This window comes from Phyllobates terribilis, unplaced genomic scaffold (genome assembly GCF_046119375.1).
Source record: "Phyllobates terribilis strain yellow unplaced genomic scaffold, ASM4611937v1 Scaffold_2__4_contigs__length_985480577, whole genome shotgun sequence".
NCBI classification, from domain to species: domain Eukaryota; kingdom Metazoa; phylum Chordata; class Amphibia; order Anura; family Dendrobatidae; genus Phyllobates; species Phyllobates terribilis.
The window spans coordinates 750,823,169-750,849,994 of record NW_027362762.1 but is presented as its reverse complement, the minus strand read 5'-3'; the positions used below and the strand labels follow the sequence as shown (position 1 = coordinate 750,849,994).

General features: G+C 41.9%; 2 protein-coding genes across 3 annotated transcripts in view; both read left to right on the top strand.

Moving 5' to 3' along the window:
- LOC141228087 (X-linked retinitis pigmentosa GTPase regulator-like) overlaps positions 1-16,604 on the top strand; it is a 127,367-nt gene extending 110,763 nt beyond the window's left edge. Inside the window, exons 11-15 of one of the 2 annotated variants that reach the window (XM_073667292.1) lie at positions 2,197-2,256; positions 11,774-11,962; positions 12,926-12,977; positions 14,072-14,157; positions 14,540-16,604. In XM_073667292.1, coding sequence (XP_073523393.1) covers positions 2,197-2,256; positions 11,774-11,962; positions 12,926-12,977; positions 14,072-14,157; positions 14,540-14,776 — 624 coding nt within the window. In that variant the 3' untranslated portion in view covers positions 14,777-16,604. The remainder of the gene's footprint in view (positions 1-2,196; positions 2,257-11,773; positions 11,963-12,925; positions 12,978-14,071; positions 14,158-14,539) is intronic. The other variant, XM_073667291.1, reaches the window with a different exon arrangement.
- LOC141228113 (uncharacterized) lies at positions 2,264-5,772 on the top strand. Its single transcript, XM_073667293.1, has one exon. The coding sequence runs from the start codon at positions 2,914-2,916 to the stop codon at positions 4,756-4,758; it is 1,845 nt and encodes a 614-aa protein (XP_073523394.1). The 5' UTR covers positions 2,264-2,913; the 3' UTR covers positions 4,759-5,772.
- Positions 16,605-26,826: the final 10,222 nt, after the last annotated feature.

Here is a 26,826-nt window from a genome sequence, read left to right as displayed (position 1 = left end):
CCGGCCGATGACGTACATGTACAGTCGTGAAGGGGATAAGAGGATAAAAATATTCACGGGAGTGCTTCTTTAAATACAATGGTATAGGGTGCCATGCAAACATGCAGGATCCGCTTACAATTTCGTATATACTTGTACAGAAAAAACTATAGTTCTATAATAATATCCATTTAATTTAAATGATTGACGTTTCCAAACAATAGACCTATTAAAAAAAGGAAACCATGATTTATTGACATTGTGTAACTATGTCACTGGGAATGGTGATTATAATGCAATATCCCACTCTGGAGAAAAGGGTAATCAAGCAACCAGAGATGCCAAGACGCCCATCACTCGGGAGTGAATGGATCGTAATCAGCGCTTGCGTACTGGTCGCTTGATACCTAAGTTGGTTACAATTTAATCCTGCTTGAGATCAATAAAGGTAACCAAGCAACCAGAGTCGTCGGGATGCCTAACACTCAAGCCAAGCGGATCGTCACCACCACCTCCACACTGGCCACACGGTACAAAGCAATCATTGACCACACTCTGCCTTCAAAACTGCTTCAAAGCAGCAATTCTAAGTACATTTGCACACTGTAATTGAGAGAACTCGATAGGGAGCTAGTTCCAAAAATCTTGGAGAACTAACCACAAATCCTTCTGCCTCTTCATGTAATTCCAGAAAGACTTGATGATGAGATCAGGGCTCTATTAGGTCAGTATAATCACTTTTAGGACTTTTGTTTTTCTTTACACTGAAGATAGTTCTTAATGATATTGTCTGTATGTTTTGGGTCATTTTCCTACTGCAGAATAAATTTGGAGCCAAACAGACGACTCCCAGATAGTATTGCATGATGGATAAATATCTGCCTGTATTTCTCAGCATTGAGGGCACAATTAATCTTGACCAAACCACTAGCTCCACTTGCTGAAATGCATCATCAAGGGGGTTGTCCTGTGAAAAGTGATACGTCTGCAGTCACTCTGTGTGACTGCAGACTTATGAATCCTCCCAGCGCAGGCTCTGTGTGCTGAGGGTATTCGCTGGTATGAGTCCCAGGATCAGACGCTATGTATACATAATACATACCCCTGGCCATTCAGCACCGCCTCACTCCATACACTTGTATGAAGCAAGGCCACGCCCCGTCTAGTGACGTGGACGGCCAGTGGGCACGTCTGACTAGAAGGTGCGGCCTCGCTCAATACAAGTGTATGGAGAGCGAGGCCGCACCCACTTGCCGGGGGTATGTATAACACATAACTACCCTCCATTACTGGGTCTCATACCGACGAATCCCCACAGCGCACAGTGCCTGTTCTGGGGGGATTCATAGGTCTGCAGTCATACAGAGTGACTACCGACTTATCACTTTTGACCCGACAACCCCTTGAAGCTTGCAGTCAGCCCCAATCTCCAAACATACAGTCAATGTAATTAAGAACTAGCATAAAGAAGTATAAAGAGTCTTGGAATTGATGACACAGACCTCAGAGTCCTGATCTCAACATCATGGATTCTGTCTTAGATTACATAAAGAGACATAAGAATTTTCACAAGCCTACATCTACAGAAGATCTGTGGTTAGTTCCCCAAGGAGTTTGGAACAATTTCCCTGCTAAGTTCTTCCAAAAACTGTGTGCAAGTGTAACTAGAAGAATTGATGCTATTTTGAAGGCTAAGGGAGGGCACACCAAATATTGACTTGATTTGGATTTCTCTTGTTTTCCTTCACTTTGCATTTTTTAATTGATAAAAATAAACTATTATTACTTGTATTTAAAACATTCTTACTCTGCAGCATTTTATTCACACCTGCCTAAACTTTTGCACAGTACTGTAAGTGAATACTTGTATCATTCTTTGCATAAACATATATATTTAAAGTAAGAATGGAAAATTTTCACATATACGGTGCAAATTCTCATTTTATATACATTGTATATTTTTTGTGTATTCATTTTATATATTTTATTATTGTATATTCTGCTTTGTGTTTATTACCTTGGTGTGTACTTAAATATATGAAATGTTCTATGCAGAATATTTATCCTATTAAAGCCAATTGCAAATATGTAAGCTAAAGTAACCCATTTTCTATATTTTTGCATAGTCGTTTGAAAATATAGATATCTATTAAAAGATGAACTTTTCTATATAAAAATAATAATTACAATATATTCATGATATGATTACAATTTTAGACACATGCAGTAAGCTTGAACCAGGGTAACAGCACATTCTCACCAGTTCTCAAGAGAAAGGTAAGTGGTATTTTTGCTAGTGACATTTTTGTACAATAAGGGAGGATTTTTTAAAGAAATTTTATTTAACAATAAACATAGACAAACCTATAAAAAAGTGCTTGTTCACGTGATGTTATGACTGTAATCTTGGAGTATGCAGCAAAATTAAACATTAAATTTATGCACAGGGCTCCATTCACTTGGACTGTGGCCAAAAGAGAAGTTTTTGTGGTCTTCTTTGGACCAGTATATGTTGGAATACCTTTTATTTTTAGTATGGAATAGTGTAGAAGAGTATGCTATTTCCTACAAGAGTATATTAAAAATATGATTTTTCATTTCCATCTTTTCTGTCTTCTTTTGCTCAATTTTTATGCTTTTTTGTTTTATAGCAGCCTGATGCTATAATAGAATAATGTACCACATGTCTGGAATCGGATAAATATGTTTAGGTACATATTGTACTTCTCCTCAATTCCAGTCTGTAGTGCTATATTTTGTTATAGTAAAGTACTCCTTTTATATTTCTGTTAGCTTTTTTTATTCTTTTTGCTTTCTCATGCATTTCATTTCATCTGTTCTTATTCTTTCAATTTTTCTTCTTCATTGTGTTGCCTCTCGGTGGACTAGAAGAGCATTAAAAATGTGGAACTTAAAGGTGATGGTAAGGTTGAGATGAAGGAAAGGAGCAGATCTCTACGATCTTCACTGTCCTTTAAAAACAGTACTAGTGATGAATCTGGAATGGCTTGTACAGATGGCCAAGCAGAGGCGGTTAAAAAATACACCCAGGACAAATTTCGAAGGGCATCTGAAGCTGGAAAATCTAAATTTGTTTCTAGTCAAGAACAGTTGAATGTTGCTAAAAATGCTAAGTCTGATAGGTCCGTTTCTAAGGCCAAAATCAAAAGACTTGAAAAGCAAATATCAAAAGATAGCCAAGCAGACCTAAGCAAGGTTAAATCTGGGATCACCTCTATAGATGCTAGTGAATCAGACAGCACAGCCACCTCTCAGATAAATAAAAGTAATAAACCTCGTAAGCACCCTCAGGTCATTCGTGTAAGAAGCCACGAGGCCATTCAAGGGCTAAAGACAGTGCACAGTAGAGATGGGAGCTGTTTTGTAAGTAAGCCTAGTCATACTTCATACTCTTCATCCAGTTCTGAAAATGTAACAGGGAATTTCATAAAAGGTGTTAGTTTAGTCACAAACCTAAAAAATGTGCTAGATGACAGCCATCAAGGAGAGAAAGGATTGAAATGTAATGATGGCAATAGAGTACTATCTTTTCAGGATGGGCATAGTTCTGATAGTACTGAACGTTCAGAAGAGCAAGCTAAACGGAAATATTTTAAGAAAAAGAAAGAAAGTAAAATACTTGTTAAGCAAAAAGCAAATGTGGAAGAAAATAAAATGGAGGAAAGGGGAGAAGAAGGCGATCAAGAGAAGGTCAATGATAAAAAAAAGAAAGTTGGGCGAGAAAATGTAAAAAAGGATAACAGGGTAGAAACTTCAAAATCGAAAGTGAACAATGAAAAAGTAGATGAGGAAGAGGAGTGTGAAGAAAAAAGTGAGAATGAGGAAACTGAGGAGGGTGAAGAGAATGAGGACGAAGAGGAAGTCGAAGATGAAGAAAAAGTAGAAGAAGAGGGTGAGGAGGAAGAAGAAGAGGGTGAGGAGGAGGATGAAGAAGAGGGTGAGGAGGAGGATGAAGAAGAGGAGGAGGATGAAGAGGGTGAGGAGGCGGATGAAGAGGGTGAGGAGGAGGATGAAGAGGGTGAGGAGGACGAAGAAGAGGAGGAGGAGGACGAAGAAGAGGGTGAGGAGGAGGAGGACGAAGAAGAGGGTGAGGAGGAGGAGGACGAAGAAGAGGGTGAGGGGGAGGACGAAGAAGAGGGTGAGGACGAAGGTGAGGGTGAGGACGAAGATGAGGGTGAGGACGAAGAAGAGGGTGAGGACGAAGAAGAGGGTGAGGACGAAGAAGAGGGGGAGGACGAGGACGAGGGGGAGGACGAGGACGAGGGGGAGGACGAGGACGAGGGGGAGGACGAGGACGAGGGGGAGGACGAGGACGAGGGGGAGGACGAGGGGGAGGACGAGGACGAGGGGGAGGACGAGGACGAGGACGAGGGGGAGGACGAGGAAGAGGGGGAGGACGAGGAAGAGGGGGAGGACGAGGAAGAGGGGGAGGAGGAGGAAGAGGGGGAGGAGGAGGAAGAAGAGGAGGAGGAGGAGGAAGACCAGGAGGAAGAAGAGGATGACGATAAAAAAAAAGCAAAGGAAATTGAAAAGAGTAAAAAAGAGGAAGAGGAAAAGAAAATGGTGAGAAATATGTTTTTAGCAAAGAAAGTTAACAAAGAAACTGAAAATCAAAAAAAGAATGATAAGAACATTAAAAAGCGGAACCTTCAAGAATTCAAATCCATAAAATCAGAAGGTTTAGCAAAATTAAAATCTCTGGACCAATCTGTTAAATTCTGGGATAATATTTTACCCCAATACCTAACACTCAAATAATACTTTAAAGGTTATGTACACTTTTGCGTAGAATTTTTAATTTGCTTCCTAAATGTGAAGTTGGGCAATATTCTAAATGGTTTTAAACACTTTCTACCACTTTGCTGTTGCACTCTGTTAGTTAGCCCTTTATACATCAACAGGGAGAGGGTTCTACACAGGTCTCCACAGTGTAAGGAGAGGGGAAAGTATCTGCAGTCTCAAGGAGTGCAGAGAAAACAGGCTACACATAAGCAAAACACACGAAGAGGAAATAAGTGCAAGATAGAATCTGTGCTGATATATGATTTAATGAAGACAGTACCACCCTGGACACAAACAGGGCTCACTTCCAGCCTATATTACTGAGAAAGATACTCCCACAAGTGAAAAATCTCAACCTTTAATCTGGAAACTGCATGTCAGGGGGAATCTGAAATTGAACAAAAGAAGATTCCTTATTGAAACTGCATTTTTTTTTTTAACGAAAATAAATTACTTATATAAAAAGTATTTTAACATGTCAAGGGTGTCTGTAGCTTTTAATTTTTTATCAAGTAATCAAATATTGTCCAACTGCCATAGAAGAATATATAGAATACTTTTGGTACTACAGAGACTGTTAAGAAAGAAAATTTTCACTTTTTTTTTATTTAGAGGAATTTTCTAAATGGTTATCTTACCATATCTGGGCTTTGCGAAAATGCAAATTATAGTGCAGTTTTGTGCTATTGGATATTGAATTGCAAAAATTGCTCTCTACACCCCGTTCTATCAACTAGAGAGTCATGCCAATCCTTTTAATGGGATGTTATTAGATTTTCTTGTATCGTCAAATCTAATTATACTATGCACTGTTAGCCTTATTTTTATTTCTCACATATATAATTTATACAGCTAATTTTAAAGTAGCTGTAAAAACTTGATTCTTCTCTACCATTTAGTTTGTAAACTTTTTACTTTTCAGTACAGCCGCTCTTTTTTGTGTTGACATTCAAGATTTCATCCTGTTTGTGCTAAGATGTTTTCTGCCTTGCTGCTACAGTGGGGGAAAAAAGTATTTAGTCAACCACCAATTGTGCAAGTTCTCCCTCTTAAAAAGATGAGAGAGGCCTGTAATTGACATCACAGGTAGACCTCAACTATGAGAGACAAAATGAGAAAACAAATCCCGAAAATCACATTGTCTGATTTGGAAAGAAATTTTTTTCAAATTTTGGAACAACATGGACTTTCAACTCCCTCCAAAGGTTTTCTATAGGGTTTAGATCTGGAGACTGTCTAGGCCACTCCAGGACCTTGAAATGCTTCTTACGAAGCCACTCCTTCGTTGCCCTGGCGGTGTGCTTGGGATCATTGTCATGCTGACCCAGCCACGTTTCATCTTCAATGCCCTTGCTGATGAAAGGAGGTTTGCACTCAAAATCTCACGACACATGGCCTCATTCATTCTTTCATGTACACAGATCAGTCGTCCTGGTCCCTTGGCGGAGAAACAGCCCCAAAGCATGTTGTTGCCACCTCCATGCTTCACAGTAGGTATGGTGTTCTTTGGATGCAACTCAGCATTCTTTCTCCTCCAAACAAGACAAGTTGTGTTTCTACCAAACAGTTCTACTTTGGTTTCATCTGACCATATGACATTCTCCCAATACTCTTCTGGATCATCCAAATGCTCTCTAGCAAACTTCAGACTAGCCTGGACATGTAATCGCTTAAGTAGGGTGACACGTCTGGTACTTCAGGATCTGAGTCCCTGGCGGCGTAGTGTGTTTTACTGATGGTAGCCTGTGTAAAGTTGGTCCCAGCTCTCTGCAGATCATTCACTAGATCCCTCCGTATGGTTCTGGGATTTTTGCTCACCGTTCTTGAGATCATTTTGACCCCATGAGGTGAGATCTTGTGTGGAGCCCCAGATCAAAGGAGATTATCAGTAGTCTTGTATGTCTTCCATTTCTAATTATTGCTCCCACAGTTGATTTCTTCACACCAAGCTGCTTGCCTATTGCAGATTCAGTTATCCCAGCCTGGTGCAGGGCTACAATTTTGTTTCTGGTGTCCTTTTTACAGCTCCTTGGTCTTCACCATAGTGGAGTTTGGAGTGTGAGTGTTTGAGGTTGCGGACAGGTATCTTTTATACTGATAACAAGTTCAAACAGGTGCCAGTACTACAGGCAATGAGTGGAGGACAGAGGACCACCTTAAAGAAGTTACAGGTCTGTGAGAGCCAGAAATCTTGCTTGTTTATAATTGACCAAATACTTATTTTCCACCAAAATTTGAAAAAAAATTCTTTCCATATCAGACAATGTGATTTTCAGGATTTGTTTTCTCATTTTGTCTCTCATAGTTGAGGTCTATCTATGATGTCAATTACAGGCCTCTCTCATCTTTTTAAGTGGGAGAACTTGCACAATTTGTGGCTGACTAAATACTTTTCCCCACTGTATGTCTTATCTCACTATGTTTTATTTTATGTTCTGTTTTTTATTTTGTGTTGTATATATGTTTGTTACTAACATTTAATACACAGATTGTATATACACAGTATGTCTGGGAATTGTGATGTCTGAGTAAATTCAGCTATCAATACTTTTAATTTCTAATCTGGTTTTTATTTTTTCCTGTTTTTAATTTTTTTTCTAACAAAATAATGACGGTACTATAAATGCCCTTCATTGCCAACAGTATGTGGACTACCATTTCAGTGCTGTAATTGATAAATTCCTAAAAGAAATATGTCATCGATAAATGACCAGTTGTTTAAATCAATTTTTATTTTAATTTGATATGTATTATTTTATCAATATATTTAAAAAAAATAAATAAATAAAATAAAAAAAAAACAAAACAGAAACCTGGCAATGTTCACACTGGCCACTAGGCCAAATATTATACTGCTACTACTTCTTCTTTTTAGCAGCCACATAAGGGTAAGTAGCAATAGCTTAGATCTGATGCTGTTGAGTTGTATACTAGTAATTTCTGGGCATGCTCTTACCTGGCTAAAAGTTATTGTGAAGGGAGGGAGAGGAGGTGAGCTGTGATATAACATACTGTCAATGGTGGATCTCTTGTTAGCTACTGTATATAGAGGTGTTACCTTTTATTGTTAACCTATCTGTGATGCAACCAGACTGATATTTAGTCTCAGTGGCTAATGTGAAAATAACAAGATTTCTAATTATTTTTGTTTAATATAAATAGTAATATGAAACATTGAAATTTAAAATTCAGTTACAACATTTTTAAAACCTAAAAATGTAAAGATGACCTATTTTGAATGAAAACATCATACCTAAGCTACTGCAATGCCCTGCACATCGGGTAAGCAACATAGCGAATCAGAAGAACTATACTACATTTCTAATTGGAGGTATTTGCTAATATTATTATTATTACACTTACTACATATGCATATTGCGATAGGACCTTGAAGATGGGAATACCACTTTAACCATATAAATGGCAGCATTTATTTTCAGTGTCTGTAAAAAAATAAAAAGTATCAGACATAGTTCTTACAGTAGTTCCCAAAACTTTGCGCCACAGTTGCTTAGTGCTTTTAAAATAAATGGGGACACAGGCCAAGGATAATGGCATAGGAAACAATAAAGCTCTTTTATTGAATCTTATAAAACTCCTTTAAGTTATATAACTTCCAAAGAAAGCTGTTCCTTAGTGATGACTTGTGACACGATAAACAAGTTGTTATCAATGATGGGCAACATGTCTATTTATTTATGTGTCTAGCCAGCCATCTGTCTGTATTCCTTCCTGCTTCTTATCTCGTTCTCTGTATAATTTGGAATATATGTATAATCCCTGAAACTCTACAAGCTAAGGCACATGGGTATAACCATTTCATTATTTACACTGGGGACATTGGAGTGTTTGGACTGGGTTCACACATTAATGTATGAAATATTATATTGTAGCTAAAAACAATGCATTTTGTAGGTCTTGTTGAGTTTTTTGGCGGCAGCACTCAAGTTCTGTCTAAGATGGAAGAAACAGTCTCCAAGCTCTTTCTTCCAGCTTGGATGGAATGTGACCGCTGCAGACAGTCATAGGCCGCTCATTTGCTATAGGTGTCACCTGACACACCCCACCAGGAAAGGATTCTAGCCACACTACAGACAGCAAAAGCAGTAAGGAGGGTAGATATGTGTTGTTTATTATTATTATTTTTATTACTATATTCTTTTTTCTATTTGTTTTTTAATAGGCGACCATGGAATCATTTTTAAATTATTACTTTCTAGTGCTTTTCCCTTTTAAGATTCCCATAAACCTACCTGTCTGTCTTCTTCAATTGACTGATTCTCCCAAACACATGCAATCTCTTTTCAGCCTAATTATGTGACAGGGCCCATTTTATTACATTCTTGGAGAACCCCTTTAATAAATTTGACGAGTCCTACTTAGGCGCTCACTTCACTAAAACTGGCATACAAAACACCAGTCTTAAATCGATGGGGCAGTTTACTATGTAGTGGACAACCTCTTTAATGAATCTGGGCCATTCTTTCTTCAAAACTTTCTTGGAATGAACGCACTATATGTATGTATTAAGTGGTGCTTGCTTTTACTAGTGGCGGAAAAAAATCTTTCCTGGTGAGGCCGATCTTAAAGCTTAATAGCCAGTAGTATAGGCACATAGTAATAAAGTGTGTCCACCTTTTCTATCTATCTGAATGTAGCCGTGTCATAACATCCCCCTACTGTATATCCACCAAGCAACCTTTTACTGAAAGCTACTATGTTGTTGAATTGTGCCCAGGTCCTCTATGGTGGATATAGGGGGTTGTTATGATACGGCTTTTGTCAATATTAGCCATTTGTTATCCTGTATTGTCCATTCTTTTGTCTAATGTAGTATACTTTATTTATAGATAGATAGATAGATAAATATATAAATTGTTGCACTTTGTCTGCATTTTTGACTGTAGATATTACTGTAGATGTTGACTAATTAGATATTACGTATACATACACATACACACGTGGCCAAAATTGTTGGTACCCCTCGTTTAATGAAAGAAAAACCTGCAATGCTCACAGAAATAACTTGAATCTGACAAAAGTAATAATAAATTAAAAATCTATGAAAATGAACAAATAATCTTATAATATAATAATCTTTATTTTTATATAGCGCTAACATATTCCGCAGCGCTTTACATACATTATCGTCGCTGTCCCCATCGGGGCTCACAATCTAGATTCCCCATCAGTATGTCTTTGGAGTGTGGGAGGAAACCGGAGAGCCCGGAGGAAACCCACGCAAACACGGGGAGAACATACAAACTCCTTGCAGATGTTGTCCTTGGTGGAATTTGAACCCAGGACCCCAGCGCTGCAAGGCTGAAGTGCTAACCACTGCGCCACCGTGCCGCCCTAAATGAAAGTCAGACATTGCTTTTCAGCCATGCTTCCACAGAATTTAAAAAAAAATTAAACTCATGAAATAGGCCTGGACAGAAATGATGGTACCCCTGAAAATAATGACATGTTAAATCATGACATGAAAATAAGGGACATGTTAAATCAAGTTGTGTCCACTAATTAGCATCGCAGGTGTCTACAATCTTGTAATCAGTCAGTGGGCCTGTACATAGGGCTAAAGATACTCACTGTGCTGTTTGGTAACATTGTGTGTACCACACTCAACATGGACCAGAGGAAGCAAAGGAAAGAGTTGTCTCAGGAGATTAGAAAGAAAATTATAGACAAGCATGTTAAAGGTAAAGGTTATAAGACCATCTCCAAGCAGCTTGATGTTCCTGTGACTACAGTTGCACATATTATTCAGAAATTTAAGATCCATGGGACTGTAGCCAACCTCCCTGGACGTGGCCGTAGGAGGAAAATTGATGACAAATCAAAGAGACGGATAATACGAATGGTAACAAAAGAGCCCAGGAAAACTTCTAAAGAGATTAAAGGTGAACTTCAAGCTCAAGGAACATCAGTGTCAGATCGCACCATCCGTCGTTGTTTGATCCAAAGTGGACTTCATGGGAGATGACCAAGGAAAACACCGTTGTTGAAAAAAAATCATAAAAAAGCCAGACTGGAATTTGCCAAACTACATGTGGACTAGCCACAAATCTTCTGGGAGAATGTCCTATGGACAGATGAGACAAAAATGGAAGTTTTTGGCAAGGCACATCCGCTCTATGTTCACAGATGGAAAAATGAAGCATATCAAGAAAAGAACACTGTCCCTACTGTGGAACATGGAAGAGGCTCTGTTAAGTTCTGGGGCTGCATTGCCACATCTGGCTCCGGGTGTCTTGAATGTGTGCAGGGTACAATGAAATCTCAAGACTATCAAGGGATTCTAGAGAGAAATGTGCTGCCCAGTGTCAGAAAGCTTGGTCTCATTTGCAGGTCATGGGTCTTGCAACAGGATAATGACCCAAAACACACAGCTAAAAACACCAAAGAATGGCTAAGAGGAAAACATTGGACTATTGTGAAGTGGCCTTCTATGAGCCCTGACCTAAATCCTATTGAGCATCTTTGGAAAGAGCTGAAACATTCTGGAAAAGGCAACCTTCAAACACGAGACAACTGGAGCAGTTTGCTCATGAGGAGTGGGCCAAAATACCTGTCGAGAGGTGCAGAAGTCTCATTGACAGTTACAGGAATCGTTTGATTGCTGTGATTGCCTCAAAAGGTTGTTCAACAAAATTTTAAGTTACAGGTACCATCATTTCTGTCCAGGCCTATTTCATGAGTTTATTTTTTTTTTAATTCTGTGGAAGCAGGGGTGAAAAGCAATGTCTGACTTTCATTTGTTCATTTTCATAGATTTTTAATTTATTATTACTTTTGTCAGATTCAAGTTATTTCTGTGACCATTTTGGGTTTTTCTTTCATTAAGCGAGGGGTACCAACAATTTTGACCACGTGTGTGTGTGATGTGCAATATTTATAGTGAAAAATGCAGATTAAGTACAACTTTAGATACCCTAGTTAATTATAGTAAATCATTGAAATGTTCTAAAAATTTCTTTGTACAAATTAGGAGGAACATAAAGATGAAGACTCTGAGGAGGAGGAGGATGATGATGAAGATGATGATGATGAGGAAGATGAAGTCGAGGAGGAGGATGATGGAGAAGTCGAGAAAAAAGAAGATACTTCCGCCCCACAAAAGAATGAAATAAAAGCGCCGGAGAATAAACCTGAGGAACATTTGGCGGCAGCAGTGGAGGTAAGATTACAAGTGATTGCTTGTAGGTCCAGAATCAAAGCAGGTGAAGAGTTCTGATTAATCGCCAAATAAAAGCTAAGTTTTATACTTACCATATGGAAGCCTTTTTCGCTGGATCCTCTGCTTATTTTCCCAAGAGTTCTGATTAATCCAGTTATCTTCTCTAAACACACACCAATGCTTTGCTTTTCCTCGTTACCGGCTGATGAAGTCAGAAATGTTCTCTTTTCTGGTCCAAATGTATAAAATATATATGCAGCTGTTCCCTTCTGTTTAGGTAAATAAGAGTCATATATGGTATATAGACAGATATAGATATGTAGATAGAATATCTTAAAATGCCCTGCACCCATGGCATATAAATGCTATAGGCTCATGGCATACTGTATATACTGCTAAACTAGCTTATTGCTTATCACAATATGCACATAGAGAGCCCCATTGCCCTTTGGTACATTGTGTTAACTGACTGCCCTGTCCATGGCTCCTAAGATAACAGAGCTCAGTGGATTTATTCCCATAATCTTCTCCCTGACACTTTCTACTGTACAAGTTCTAAAAACATTTGGTGCAATCCCAAACACAGGAGGCGGAATTTTCTATATCTGCTCCTGTGCTGATAACTGTGCAGCAGAGAACTCTTTCTGTGAGATGGGGACATGAGTAAAATAACAGCTCTGTTATCTTGGGGGCTATGGATGGACCGGTTTGTCTACACACCATATCCATATGCTGCTGGTATGATTCTACATATGTTCTGTGCTGAGCAAAGAGCCAGTTTACCATTTCTAAAGCCATTAAGTTTTAAGTCAGTATATGGCATTTTATAAGTTTCAGAAAAAATTATACAGTGCATTAAAGACTTGTGATAGGACTTAGCTCCAACCCCAATGGAACATGTCCTACAGTTATTTTATTTTTCTTATATATGTGTACAGTCATGTATACTTTCTTATTTATTAGGCCACGAAACTGAACCAAGAAGAGAGTACAGCCGACAAAAAAGTGGAAAATGGTATGTTTTGCCATCAATATCACATTGTAATGCTTTAAAGAGGTTGAGCACCACTTTATCATTGATGACCTTACAATAGGTCATCAATGTCTGATCATTCGGGGCCTGATGCTCGGCACCCCCACCGTTCAGCTGTTCTTGGTGTCAGCGACCGCCGGCCGGAACTGCTCAGTCGCGGAGCTGCTCCGTCTTCTCATAGCGGTCACGACTGGGTACTGCACATCCGCCTCCTAGTCAAATCAGGAACAGAACAGCTGATCAGCGGGGATTCCCGGGTGTCAGACCCTGACCAAACAGACATCGATGACCTATCCCAAGGGGATAGATCATCAGTGATGAAGTAGTGAACAACCCCTTTAATGCTACAGGCTCTAGAAGTTTAAAAGCCATTTGGGGAAAGGACTTAAAGAGGTTTCCCCACAAACAAAAGTTCATTTTAATCAATGGCTGTGTCTGACCTTGTACAGAACATGGCCTGATCATACCACTTCTCCTGGGCAAAGGGGGGTAGCAAAAGAGAATACAGACATTACAGCAGGGGATCACAGCTGATTCATTCTTTCTTTCTTTGAAGTAAAACATTGATTAAAAGCAGGCAGCGAAATGTATTTCCTCAGAAAAAAGATTCAGCTGCGATCCCCTGCTGTAATATCTATATAGTCTTTTGCTTGCCCCCTGCCCAGGAGATGTGGTATGATCAGACCATGTTCCTGCACGGTCAGACACGGCCATTACACAGTACACAGCAGGGGCACATTTATAAGATTATCTCCGCACAGGAACATTTTATTTAAACACATTCAACTGTGGAAATTATTATTATTCCAAGATCTATTGATTAAAATGAACTTTTGGGAAAACCCCTTTAAGTATCCTGGAGAAAGTTAGCCTTCAGGAGACACTTCTGTTCAAAACTGAGACCTAAGTAGATAATAAGGAAAGCTGAATGTTGCAGAAAGTAAATAGAACTGTTTTTAAAGTATAGCAGACAAGTTGTTCTTCTAAACCTAAGAACAAAATATAGTTATCATGAAACAACGCAAAAATAGTGAAAAATATCAAAATTTTAGTCAAGTTTTTTTGTTTGTTTGTAGACCTAGAGCAACCAAAGAATGGTAATGGGGTCAGTTCTTCTGAAAACAATTCAGAAAAACCAACATTTTTTGAGAAAACAAGAAGGGTGAGTATTTATTTAAAATTTTGGATATAGAAAAGCAGCAATGAAAACTGGGACCCGGAAGCCATCTCGATGAAAATGCAGTCTAGTCTGAAGGTGCCAGAGGAGCTGAGCAGGATATATATTGTGTATATTTATGTGCCATCTGTACAGGAAATAGGGGCCCGTGGATACATATGGTGTATATGGTGGGAGCCTTCTTAGTGCATACGCCAAATGTACACCCAAAAATCATTGTGAGCATAGCCTAAAATTCGGCATTGGCTTCTTGTTTTCCTTTGTAAGGAGATGTAAACTCAATTACCATTTCATATCCTATGTGGTTGTACACCACTGTACACAACTAAGGAATATAACGCCACCTCATACTCCTTTTCATTTCCAGTTATCACTGTTTAAAAGAAGATCAACAACAAGTCAAAGATCATTGCAAGGAAATGGGAATGTTGCCCCTGCTTCAAAAGAAAATGGTGATGAAACGTTCAGAAGCAAGGAAAGCAAAGGTGAAAAACCTAATAACAAACAGGAGAATCCCAAAATCATTGAACCCCCAAATGAGAAAACTACAGAAAATGATCAAAATATTCAAGACCAAAAATCCAAGTCATGTGTACTGTTATGAGAACTACCTGGATAATGGGAATGTCAGATCTATTTTATTAGGTCTTGTCTGATAAGCAGTTTGTCCTGTGGAAATCAACACTGGAGAACCTGGGACTGGGTAATACATACAATTCAGGGAAATTGCAGAAAGCAATCGCTTTACATTATTATTGGCTTTTTCTACCTTGCTAATTCACACCACATTATCATGCATTTCCTAAAGCCTAGGCAATTATGTATAGGTGTTTAATAATTCTCTTTTCCAGGTTTTATGGTTGTACGTGTATTGGAATGTATGGAAAGAAACCACTAAGATTAAAAGCAGAAGCCTGGCCATATATTTATACAATGTGATGCGGTTCCTGAATAGGGTGGTAATACATTCCTATGACCTACATACCACTGTATTTCCATAGCACACTATACAGTGTATAGTCTGCACATGATCCGTAGGATTCCACATATATAGCACCATTGTCTCCCTACAAAACCTGTTTTAATGCTTCTAAGGGTAGTATGATGCTATATACAGCACACAATATTGGACCATGTGGACTGCAGCATTGTGTATTTTATAAGTCTGTACTTCCAGCCCAAACTAATTGACCATGCTTGGGTATCACTTAATGTGCAGATGAACTACTTAAATATCCTTTACTTGATTACTATATCATGTTTTTATGGTGGTCGTTAAAAACGTATATTAAACCAGGGCTCGACAAACCCAGGCGCCTGGTCGCCAGTGGCGCCTAGAAAATGTTGTCTGGTGCTTGAGGAGTTGAGAAGAAAAAAAAATACTCTCAATCCAATCCCACCTCCTGCACGGAGTCATCCAATCGGAGGAAGCAGGGACAGTATCGCTCAGGCCGCCTTCTCCACTTTGCTCCGCCCCCCTTATGCTCCGGGACTGGACAGGGAGAGTTGGGTTACGGGGGAAGCAGGGCCGGCGTCAGCACCCGGCGTACCCGGGCAAGTGCCGGGGCCCTGGAAAATCAGAGGGGCCCAGCCGCCCACTCACTGTCGGGGCCCGGGCCCACACACCCACCCGCCCACTCACTGTCGGGGCCGGGCCCACACACTGTCGGGGCCGGGCCCACACACCCACCCGCCCACTCACTGTCGGGGCCGGGCCCACACACCCACCCGCCCACTCACTGTCGGGGCCGGGCCCACACACCCACCCGCCCACTCACTGTCGGGGCCCTGGCCGCTTCCTCGGCACCTGTTCAGGGACGCAGGCGCTGCTTGATTGCCGGCACTTCCCCCAGACATGGCCGCGCGCTGTCCGGCTGTGTCTGCTAGTAATGACACGGCAGGGTCGACGGCACTGCACCTTTAATTGTGCTTGTGTGTCGCTCCTGCCGCGTCATTACTAGCAGACACAGCCGCACAGCGCGCGGCCATGTCTGGGGGAGTGCCGGCAATCAAACACCGTCGGAGCGGAGGTCCTGCACAGATGGGCGGGAGGGGCCCGGACCCGACCGCAAGTGGGCTCCTCTGATGTTCCAGGGCCATGAAGTCTGTGACACGCCGGGGGCCCTGCACTGCCCCATACCCGAGGAGCTACTGGACAGGACACTGGACCGGGGACAGGTGAGTGAGGCTTCCCCAATCCCCATATTAAAAATATTAGTAATGGGTCTGTGTGAGTGCATGTATGTGAATGTCAGTGTATATGACTGTGTATATATATTTGTCTGTTTTATCTATGTGTATGTCTGTATGTGTACATATGTCTGCGTACCGTGTGTGCGCGCGCATATGTCTGCGTACCGTGTGTGCGCGCGCATATGTCTGCGTACCGTGTGTGCGCACGCATATGTCTGCTTACCGTGTGTGCGCGCATATGTCTGCGTACCGTGTGTGCGCGCGCATATGTCTGCGTACCGTGTGTGCGCACGCATATGTCTGCGTACCGTGTGTGCGCGCGCATATGTCTGCGTACCGTGTGTGCGCGCGCATGTCTGCATACCGTGTGTGCGCACGCATATGTCTGCGTACCGTGTGTGCGTGCATATGTCTGCGTACCGTGTGTGCGCACGCATATGTCTGCGTACCGTGTGTGCGTGCATATGTCTGCGTACCGTGTGTGCGTGTGCATATGTCTGCGTACCGTGTGTGTGCGCGCGCATATGTCTGCGTATGTGAAGGATGAGGGGGCAGGCTGGGCCATGTGTAATAAATAAATAAATATATATATATATATATTTATATATTTATTTCTCCGCCGTATCTGTGCATCATGAATCGTGTATGTGTTAAAAGGGCCCACTGAGACTCTTTCGCCCGGGGCCCAGAAAAACCTGGAGCCGGCCCTGGGGGGAAGGATCGCTGTGGCCGGGGGCCCGTTCTCATCTCCCGCTACCTGTGTAAGTACATACAAAGGCCGTGCTCCCCGGGGAGACGCCGTGTGTGAGGGGGTCTATATGTACAGTTTGTCAACAAAAAAAATTCTGGCTCCTAAATTTTTTGGCTGGCTCCTAGATTCTGAACAACTTTGTCGACCCCTGTATTAAACTACTTACCTCTTTAACGCTCCATGACAGATGTATGTGTCTAGGACCTGGCCGTAGTGTGCAGCGTGCTCTGGAGTTGAGCCTGCTCTACACGCAGCAGATGCTGGCTAAATTAAATAGCCGGCATCCTTGTGCAACAGTCACTTACTTGCCCATGGCTGTTGACCATTAAACTCCACTGTTGTTCTTTGACAGCATCATTTAACTCATATTGTATTCTAAGTACTATCCCTGATCCTCATTGACAATGATCACTTTCCCACAGTGAGCGCTGCCTGATCTCAGTTTGCGGCACACAGACATTGAAGGAGCCAACCTGAACTTGATGGACCTAGGTCTTTTTTCAACCTATGTAACTATGTAAGCAGTGCTCACTTAGTGTTAGTGCTGGCTCGCACACTGTGTGCAAGTGTCCTCCCATGTTTGGCTCTTGTATCTGAATTAGTGTTGAGCAAACGTGGTGTTATCCAAGCTCACTCATGTGGTCAATAGAGTGTCGAAAAATTTGTTTGCGTCGCCGCGGCTGCATGTCTCGTGGCTGTTAGACAGCCACAACACATGCGGGGATTGCCTAACAAACAGGCAATCCCTGCAAATGTGTGCTGTTGGGCTCCTTTAGTGTCAGCGTGCCGTGGAATGAGTTCAGGCAGTGCACGCAGTGGGAAAGTGAGCTCTTAAAATGAGCAGACGCATTGCTCAGAATGTAAAATGAGTGGCCGTAGCAGTGCATGGCCATGCCAGGGGTGCACCGAAGCTGATTATTTGGATATGGAATAAAAGTCTTCTCAGACAATAAAACGCTAAAATCTATACGGTTACTATGTGTTTTGGGGGTGACCGGCTCCCTTTAGCAGTACTTTTTCTGATGTGCCACCTTTTTACAGCAGTCATTTAGAAGATGATTGCAGCACTGTGTGTTGCACAGTCCCGATACCATTGCACTTCATGCACTGATCAGAAACCAATAAAGTCTCCAATTTTTTAACTTTTTAGATTGTATGGTTAAGGGCTCATACTCATCTGTGAAAAAAAAACGACGAGTGCAATCCGGATTTTACTCTGACCAATGTTAATCTATGAGGTGCATCTCATCTGCAATATTATTCTCAGCTGAAATTGGACTGAGAAAAAAATCGCAGCATGCTGTGTATTGCGTATATCGGACGAGCTTCGCCAATGCAAGTCAGTGGGTGCGAGAAAAAAAAGTGGACTGCACATGACCATCCGTATGCCATCTGACTTTTATGGATACGTTACCATTCTATAGCATAGAACACTGTAAATGGTCCTGTAAATGACTGCAGAATAATAATTGCAGAGAAAAAAAACGCATTGCATACGGATGTCATACGGATGCTAGGTGTGAAAAATCGCATTGTCACATGAAAATCGCATGACACTCGTCCGTTTTTTCTGTCCAGAAAACTGAACTTTTTTTTTCACACATATGGATATGACCCCTTATACATATTACGGCATCTAAGATGTTTGACCAAGCGATATTTCCTGCTGATCAATTCTGGCTGATGAACACATGTTGGTGCAGTGTTTTGTCAAACTGCAGAGTGGGAGGCTCCTGCTGCAGCCAGTTGTCTCACAACCAGTCCTAGACTTGTATCTGTTTTAATTTCTATATGGTACAAAATGGGACCAGCATGCACCTGTTGAGAGTGCTCATAACAAGATAGTTGACGTCACGCTCCCCCATGTGGCAGATGTAGGTAACCAGCATATTATATTATTTTTTATGCCAGAGATCTGTATCAGGAAAACAAAAAAACTTACTTTTTTCGACCTAGAAACTATGTAATAAGAGTTGGAAATGTATTTTAAGACTGGCTGTATAGTACATACATCCTTGAGGGAAACTACTACACTTGATCACCATGAGAATATGGTGAAATGATCATTTCTGGGCACTTTGTTGCTGCAAACAATCTTTTTTATTAAGTTTTTCCTGTGCCTATTCAGGGCCTGTTACATTTCTTATCATATTTGATTACTATACATTTATATATATCGTTTTGGTAGCTGAACACTTCTCCATCTGTCCAATACCTTGTGTTTCTCACACTTGCACAGATTAGGGTTAGACATTTTTGTAACCCTGAGTGTAAACCACATCTATTTCTACTTTTATATATCCTCTGTATGATATTTTGTATACACTGAAGCTCTTGTAAATGATACCAGAATGTGTGATTGAAAATCTATTTAACTCTTGTGGCCTTTAATTGTTCAGTGTTGTAAAAAGAAGATATATATTTTTCTACATTTTGTAATCAATTCCAGTAAGTTGTAGTTTGTACAATATGTTCTAGATATTTCATGTAATAGCATGGAACTGTGATGTGTGCCCCAAATTAAGTTTATAAATGGTAGAAGTTATGTTATGAGATGTTTGTTACAGAAAGACCTAATTATAACGATTTGCACAAATAAACGGAAAACCTTGTTGTGCCCTGTTGTTTATATGGAGATCATACAGTTTATTAAAGGGAAAATCCATCTAGAACTGAAGTTCCCCATGTGTTCGATGTATGATGTAAATCCTCCTTTAAGGCTGCATTCAGAAATGCAATATGCAGAGAACTTTATCTTTCTTTGCTAAACTTCATATAATTTAGATGTCATGAATGTGCTTCTCCAATACATACATGTCTCTGCATAGCAATGATATCCTGTGTCTGCTTTCTATGAATGAATGGTAAATTCTTTTCTCAATTTGCTTATGACAACATTGTGCACAAATTACGCCAGTGTCCAGCTGCCAGCGGTGTGTACATAAAACCAAGTCATGGCTTCCTTTCTGGAATACTGAGGATTCTTCACAATTGCCAACATTCAGGTTAGGAGAGTTCACAGGAAACACTTTACTGTACACACACTGGTGAGTTTTACCTGAACGTACAGTCAGTCTAGTAAAAATTAAAAAAAAGCCAGTAAATATTTTATTCATAGGGAAGATCTATTAACATTTTGCATACCGGAGTACATAATATAGATTCATTGTATTCATATGTATGTTAGTTCATTGTGCATGATCTTAAGGGGAATCTGTCACCAGATTTTTGCTACCTCATCTGAGAGAAGCATAAAGTAGAGAAAGAGACCCTGATTCCAGCGATATATCACTTACCGTATTTTTCGGACCATAAGACGCACTCTTTTCCCCCCAAATTTGGGAGGAAAATGGGGGGTGCGTCTTATGGTCCGAAAGTAACTTACCAGTGGTGGTGGAGTGGGAGCGGCGGCAGCAGGTGGCGGCGGCAGAAGAGGTATCTGCCTGGGAGCCGGGGCCTTGCCTGGTACCAGGGCCGGTTTCTTGCTGTGAGCGGCTTCCGGTGCGCGGGGCCATCTTTCTGAAGCTGATCTACAGGAAAATGGCCACCGGAGCCGGCGCATGCGCTCTGCTACGCCGGCGACCATTTTCCTGTAGATCTCAGCTTCAGAGAGATGGCCGCTCACGCCGCTCTGCCACGCTACTCACAGCAAGACACCGGTACCAGGCACCAGGGCCCCAGCCACCACTCACCCGGGCCCAAAACCACAGCGCCAGCCATCACTGACCCAGGCCCCAAGCCCCCAGAGCCAGCCACCACTCACCCAGGCCCCAAGCCCCCAGAGCGAGCCACTACTCACCCAGGCACCAAGCCCACAGAGCCAGCCACCGCTCACCCAGGCCCCAAGCCCCCAGAGCAAGCCACCACTCACCCAGGCACCAAGCCCCCAGTGCCAGCCACCACTCACCCAGGTACCCAAGGCCCCCAGCCCACCAGTACCAGGTGACCTGCGCAAGCCACCAGCGCCAGGCCCGACTTCCTGAAGGACCTTGCCTCCTGTGTCCCCCGCTACACGGCCCTTCCAGGTAAGATACCTATTCAGACTATAAGACGGACCCCCATCTTATCAAAAAAAAATATTTTCTTATTTTCCAGCCCAAAATTTGGGGTGCGTCTTATGGTCCGGTGCGTCTTACAGTCCGAAAAATACGGTAGTTTATTGGGTGTAGCAGTTGTGACACAATCAGAGTTTTTTCGATCACCCATGACAGCACCACGAGAGAGAGGATCCGCCCACCAAAGACAGGAAACCTACAGGCTAAAAAGGGAGGCACCACTCTCCCTCATCAGTTGGTTTCCTGTCCTTGATGGGGAACCCGTAACAGGCTTACCTGTTCAGAAGATTTCTTCCCAGCCCTGGCCGGCCGGGTTTAGGCAGGGATCCCTTCTCTGCCTCGGCTGGCGAAGGGCTCCTGGACACCACGGTGGGCTCAAGGGGGCTTGCACGTGTGTCCAACAAGGCGGTGAGTGAGTCCCCTGCCTGGGGATAGGAAGCTCTGGTATAGCGCAGGCGGCAGGTGTACAGTGCCCATTTCACCCTGAATTTCCTCCCCGCAGTCACGTGGAGGCCTAAATCGGAAGTGCTGGGCGCCTGGGATAGGTGGAAACATCGCGAGCAGTGACGGCTGGAGGGGCGTTTACTGATGACATCATTGGGAGACACCGTGATGCGACAGATGACACGCCCAAAGGGTGATCGCACCTGGATCGCTCCATGTAAGAATGGAAATTGCAGGGAGGCGTGCCCCGCTGAAGGGGGCTAGTAGCGTTAACTTCAGCCAGAAGAGTCAGTGATATTCAAACTCTTTCCATAGCCCTGCCTTTTACCCAGATCCTAGATGATAGGGTAATCTTTAAACCAGATCCGGCCTACCTTCCGAAGGTGGCGAGTCTGTTCCATAGATTACAGGAAGTCTTCCTTCCCGATCCAAAGAATCAGAAGGAGGAGAGATTGCATACTTGAGATGTTAGCAGATGTATAGTCAGGTACCTTTCAGCTACTAAGGATTGTAGAAAGGATAGGTCATTTTTCGTATCCGTCCAGGGTTCTAGATGGGTGTAGAGCCTCAAAATCTATTCTATAGCCCTCTCATCAAGCGATACGGAAGTGACGAAGGTTTAAAGGCTCAGGCCGTGGCAACCTCTTGGGCAAGGAAAGCAGATGTCTCGATAGAAGAGATCTGTAAGGCTGCTATTTAGTCCTCTCCTTCTACATTCTATAGACCTATAGATTAGATAAGGGTGCGTCTGCCGATCTCCCCTTTGGTAGAAGGGTGCTTCAGTTGGTGGTCCCTCCCTAGATTATTTTGATCACTGTAATTCTCTCGTGGTGCTGTCATGGGTGATTGATAAAGTCTTAGTTACTTACTGGTAACGGTATTTTTCGGAACCTATGACAGCACCCTTATATTCCTTCCCGTCACGTATGGGTGAGCACTCCTTCCTTTTTTACTAAGCTTGTTATTCCACACTGTAGGTGTCATGTGGTGTCGGTTATATTGTTGTTGTGTTTTGTTGTAATAACTATTGGATATCCTCTCATGCTCTGTAATCCAACTGATGCGGGAGAGAGGTACCCCCTTTTATAGCCTGTAGGTTTCCTGTCCTTGGTAGGCAGATCCTCTCTCTGCTGTCATGGGTTCCCAAAAATCCCGTTACCGGTAAGTAACTAAGACTTTAGTTGTAGCATGTAGCAGAGCTCAGAAAGCTAACCCGCCCATATCGCAACTTTTTATGTAGAATGTCTATTGACAGTGAGCTGCTTATCAGAGGAGGGGGTTGTGGTCAGACCACTTAACATGAGGGAGCTAGTCAGGGCAGTGATAATCTCCTGCTGATAAAACATTCATTCTATGGCAACAGCAGCACACAGTCTAATAAGTAACACATCCTTGAAATCTGTGTTTGAGCCCCTACCTCGTGCTGCCCTCAGAGTACATAGCAAAAACTTGCTGATAGATTCCCTTTTAAAAAGGTACTCCCAGAATTGAAAGTAATTTCATCTCCATAGGATAGTGGACTCTTTACTGATTGCTGAGGGTCCAGTCACTGAGACTCCTATATATCCTGAAAAAAGGGCCTTTGGATCCCGAGACCAAGACTCTTGAATAGAGCAGAGGTGCATGCGCCCTATCTGTATTACATTTTTTTGTTTATGCGACTACCGAAAAAAGCTGTGTACAGCGCTATGGGTAGGGAATAACTTTCAATTATGGGAATACGCCTTTAATAAATTAATGTTCTTCACATTCCTGTGAAGCAGCGCTGGCGTCCTGGGTTCCAATCCCACCAAGGACAACATCTGCAAGGAGTTTGTATGTTCTCCCCGTGTGTGTGTGGGTTTCCTCCAGGTTCTCCGGTTTTCTCCCACACTCCAAAGACATACTGATAGGGAATGTAGATTGTGACCCCCAATGGGGACAGTGATGATAAAGTCTGTAAAGTACTGTGGAAATAATGGTGCCATATAAGTGAGTAAAATAAATAATAAATAAATATGTTGACCACTTTACATTCATAAATGGAAGGTGGGGTTCATCCTCATTGTGTTGGTCCTAGTCTCCACATACTCCATCTTCTAATACTCCAATCTCTTCTTATCCTCTGTAGGAAAGGGTGATGTGAAATTCATGTACTCAATTTATGTTTCTAATCTCTATGCCTATGAATGAGGTAGATGGATCAAATTCCCGTCACGTCCCAAAGCAACCCCAGGTGCTGCTTCCTTCTATACCATTTCCAATGCTTTTTTGTTTTCGGAAAGCAGTTCAAAAGTGACAGCCAATGTCGGCACATCCTCTTCTCACTTCCAAAACTTTTATTACTGTGCTATCTTCCTTTATGAATGACGTGTTTGACACTGCTACATCTGTATTTGTGCAAAAAGGCTGCACTGTGTAAATGATGCCATTGTGACTTCTGGTAAAACTGACATTTCTGCTTGTCAGTAAGAGGTGTTGGGGTCATAATTGTAGTTATAACCTTGTCATTCGTATCTGATACTTCTAGAAGAACTGTTCTCATTCTAAGTAATTACAGACTTGTTTCCCGAGCGCACATCCTGCTTCATGTGCCACATCATGTGCCTGTGTCTCTGTTATATACACGTCTTTTGGCTTCTGGGTATTCTTGCACATACGCCTCTCATCGGTTACTTTTCCTAAACTCTAGCATTTCTTTTTTTTTCTGAACTTTTAATCAAGATTTCATTATACTGACATACAATTAGAGCATTAGACCCAGCCGTATAAACGATATACTATTGGAAAGATGAAAGGCAGCATATAAGCACTAGGGCGGTTAAGGGGAAGGTAGAATACTGGGGGCTGGTTGTGAGGTGGTATACGTTCTAATTAAACAGTTCCACTACATAATGGCATGTACAGAGTTTGAAAATCCTACAAATAGATTTACAACTTTGAAATTGACTTGGTATTAAAAATCCTTCCCTTTCTTTAAAGGGAGAGGTTACCAGCCACTGCAGTAGCCAGTACCCTAGACAGGGAGCACAGTGCTTACAAGCTCTTTCCAATAGAACTTGTATGGGTTGCTTTGAATGTGATCAGCCAATAAGAGTCACTGAATCTATGACAACATCCCATGATGTCACTGAAATCATCCACTATAAAGGCACCTCTGGCATGGCTACCCCTACTTCAGGTGCAGTGAACTGCAGGTCTTGATGCTAGATTTAAAGCACCAACTGAGCTGCCATATTTTTTTTTTAAAAGGAACCATTATAGCATCCTCACATCTCCACTATGCTGCCATTACATGCATTGGCTCTACTGAGAAACTAACTCCTGTTCCTGTCTACCACTCTGATCACACCCGCAGTGCCCTTACCTGCTGCATGTACCACACCCTGGCATGAAACACCCTTGGTCTCAAATGCAGCTGCCATTACTTACCATCTCATGGTCCCCGCAGTCACTGTCCACATACCCCATCTGTCACTAGTGCCCACTGTATTCACTTTTCCTTCTCGTCAACAAAAATATAATACTTGACAGGATATTAAGAAAATTGTTTTTTCCCTTCCACCACTAGCATTTCCCTCCATTCTCACCAATTGCATCCCTACACATTCACTCTCATGATGATGACAGCTGCTGTACAATGAAGTAACTGCGATCGGCCAATCGGAGATATTTTTATAATGTCACCTCTATATGTAGTCTTCATCTTTGACTGTTTCACAATGAATCGGCAAGAACGGGCTTCACTCTGAAATACTTCTTGGAGCCAGAGACAGCATGGTACCGTATGGGAGAATCCTTCCCTGTATTGGCTATGTATTTCACTATAACCTGATGCTGCCACCGGATTTTGGTAGAAGGTTGAAAGAAGCTAAGTTTGCCGCAAAGGTTGAATCTAACCACACATATAGATATATCCAAATCAGAATGTGGTGATGGCAGCAATAGGTATAGATCATTCTAAAATATAACTTTTAATAGGTAGGTTAAAAATATGATACACTCATTACTAACTATATACAAGACAAGGAGAAAAACAATGAAAATTCTCATCAAAATGGGGTTATGCCCATTGAGAGAAAGGGTACATTACTCCTCAACAAGAAGTGGATGACTGGGCAAGCAATATTCAATTAATGAATGTAAATGACCAGGTATAAAGAGTGTTGTCCTCTAGTATATTATTTGAAAACCTGGTGAAGTACAGTCACCCAACTCCCTGCCCAGAAGATCAAACACTTTTGAGTTGGACACGAATTAGAACTTTAGATCAGCCCCCGTGTCTCATTCATCTCAATTGAAACCCAGTGAAGAATAGATGAGTCTGGGGGCGAACAGGATATCCAAAATTAGACGAGGTTAAGGGAATTGGGTAACACAAACTTAACAATGTTCACACAGTGTCCTGATTAAACTTTAGACGTCCTTACTATAAAATGCCCACAGTGGAGGATTAGAATTTATAAGAGAGAAAAAGGAACGTCCTCCCCCATTCAGGAGTCTGTCATCAGTGGACTGATTTCGGGATAATCTCAGGTCATCCTGTGTAGATGTCCAGGGAAAGGTATCAGGTGGGACACATGGGGGGCATTTAGGGAGAGTGCAGGGCCCTCACATTAGGGCTAGTTATGGACTGCCCTTGTCAGGGCAGGAGCTAAAGGGGTATTAGGTTACTGTAGCCACCATAGGGCTCTATAGGGGCAGCACCTGGTATCTTTTCCTGGACATCTGCAGTTTTTCTTGTGAAATCTGGGTACAGATCTGCTTTAAGTGTTATCCATCTAATATCCTTGAACATGGTATGTCATGACAATCTGCTGCTAGATCATACAAGGTAGGATAATATATAAATATAGTGATTAATTAATGCAAATCTCAGGAGTCTCTAGAAGACATTTACTTTTTTTTCTGGCATGACTCCAACCTAAACATCCTCTGAAACTATGTCTGTGCACAGTCCTGGAGGAAATCACCCCCCTCATCCTCATCAATGCAACCATTAATAAGTCTATTCCTGCAGACATGACAAATCGCTTGCATTTCAGAACTAGGTAAGTCTATGTAGCAGTAGGTAGAAGGGGCTTCATTCACCTCATCGGCCTGAGTTTGATCAGTGCAATGCTTAAGTACCAGCTCTGGCAGAGGAGTCTTATAGTAATTTGTGTAGGGAGTCTGCTGCGTCCAATAAGGGATTGCTGTACTCCCCCCTTTTTCCTGGCTGAGTTTCAGTTC

Bases quoted from the DNA above. Each gene is read 5' to 3' on its own strand.
- LOC141228113 (XM_073667293.1), top strand. From the start codon at position 2,914: ATGAAGGAAAGGAGCAGATCTCTACGATCTTCACTGTCCTTTAAAAAC.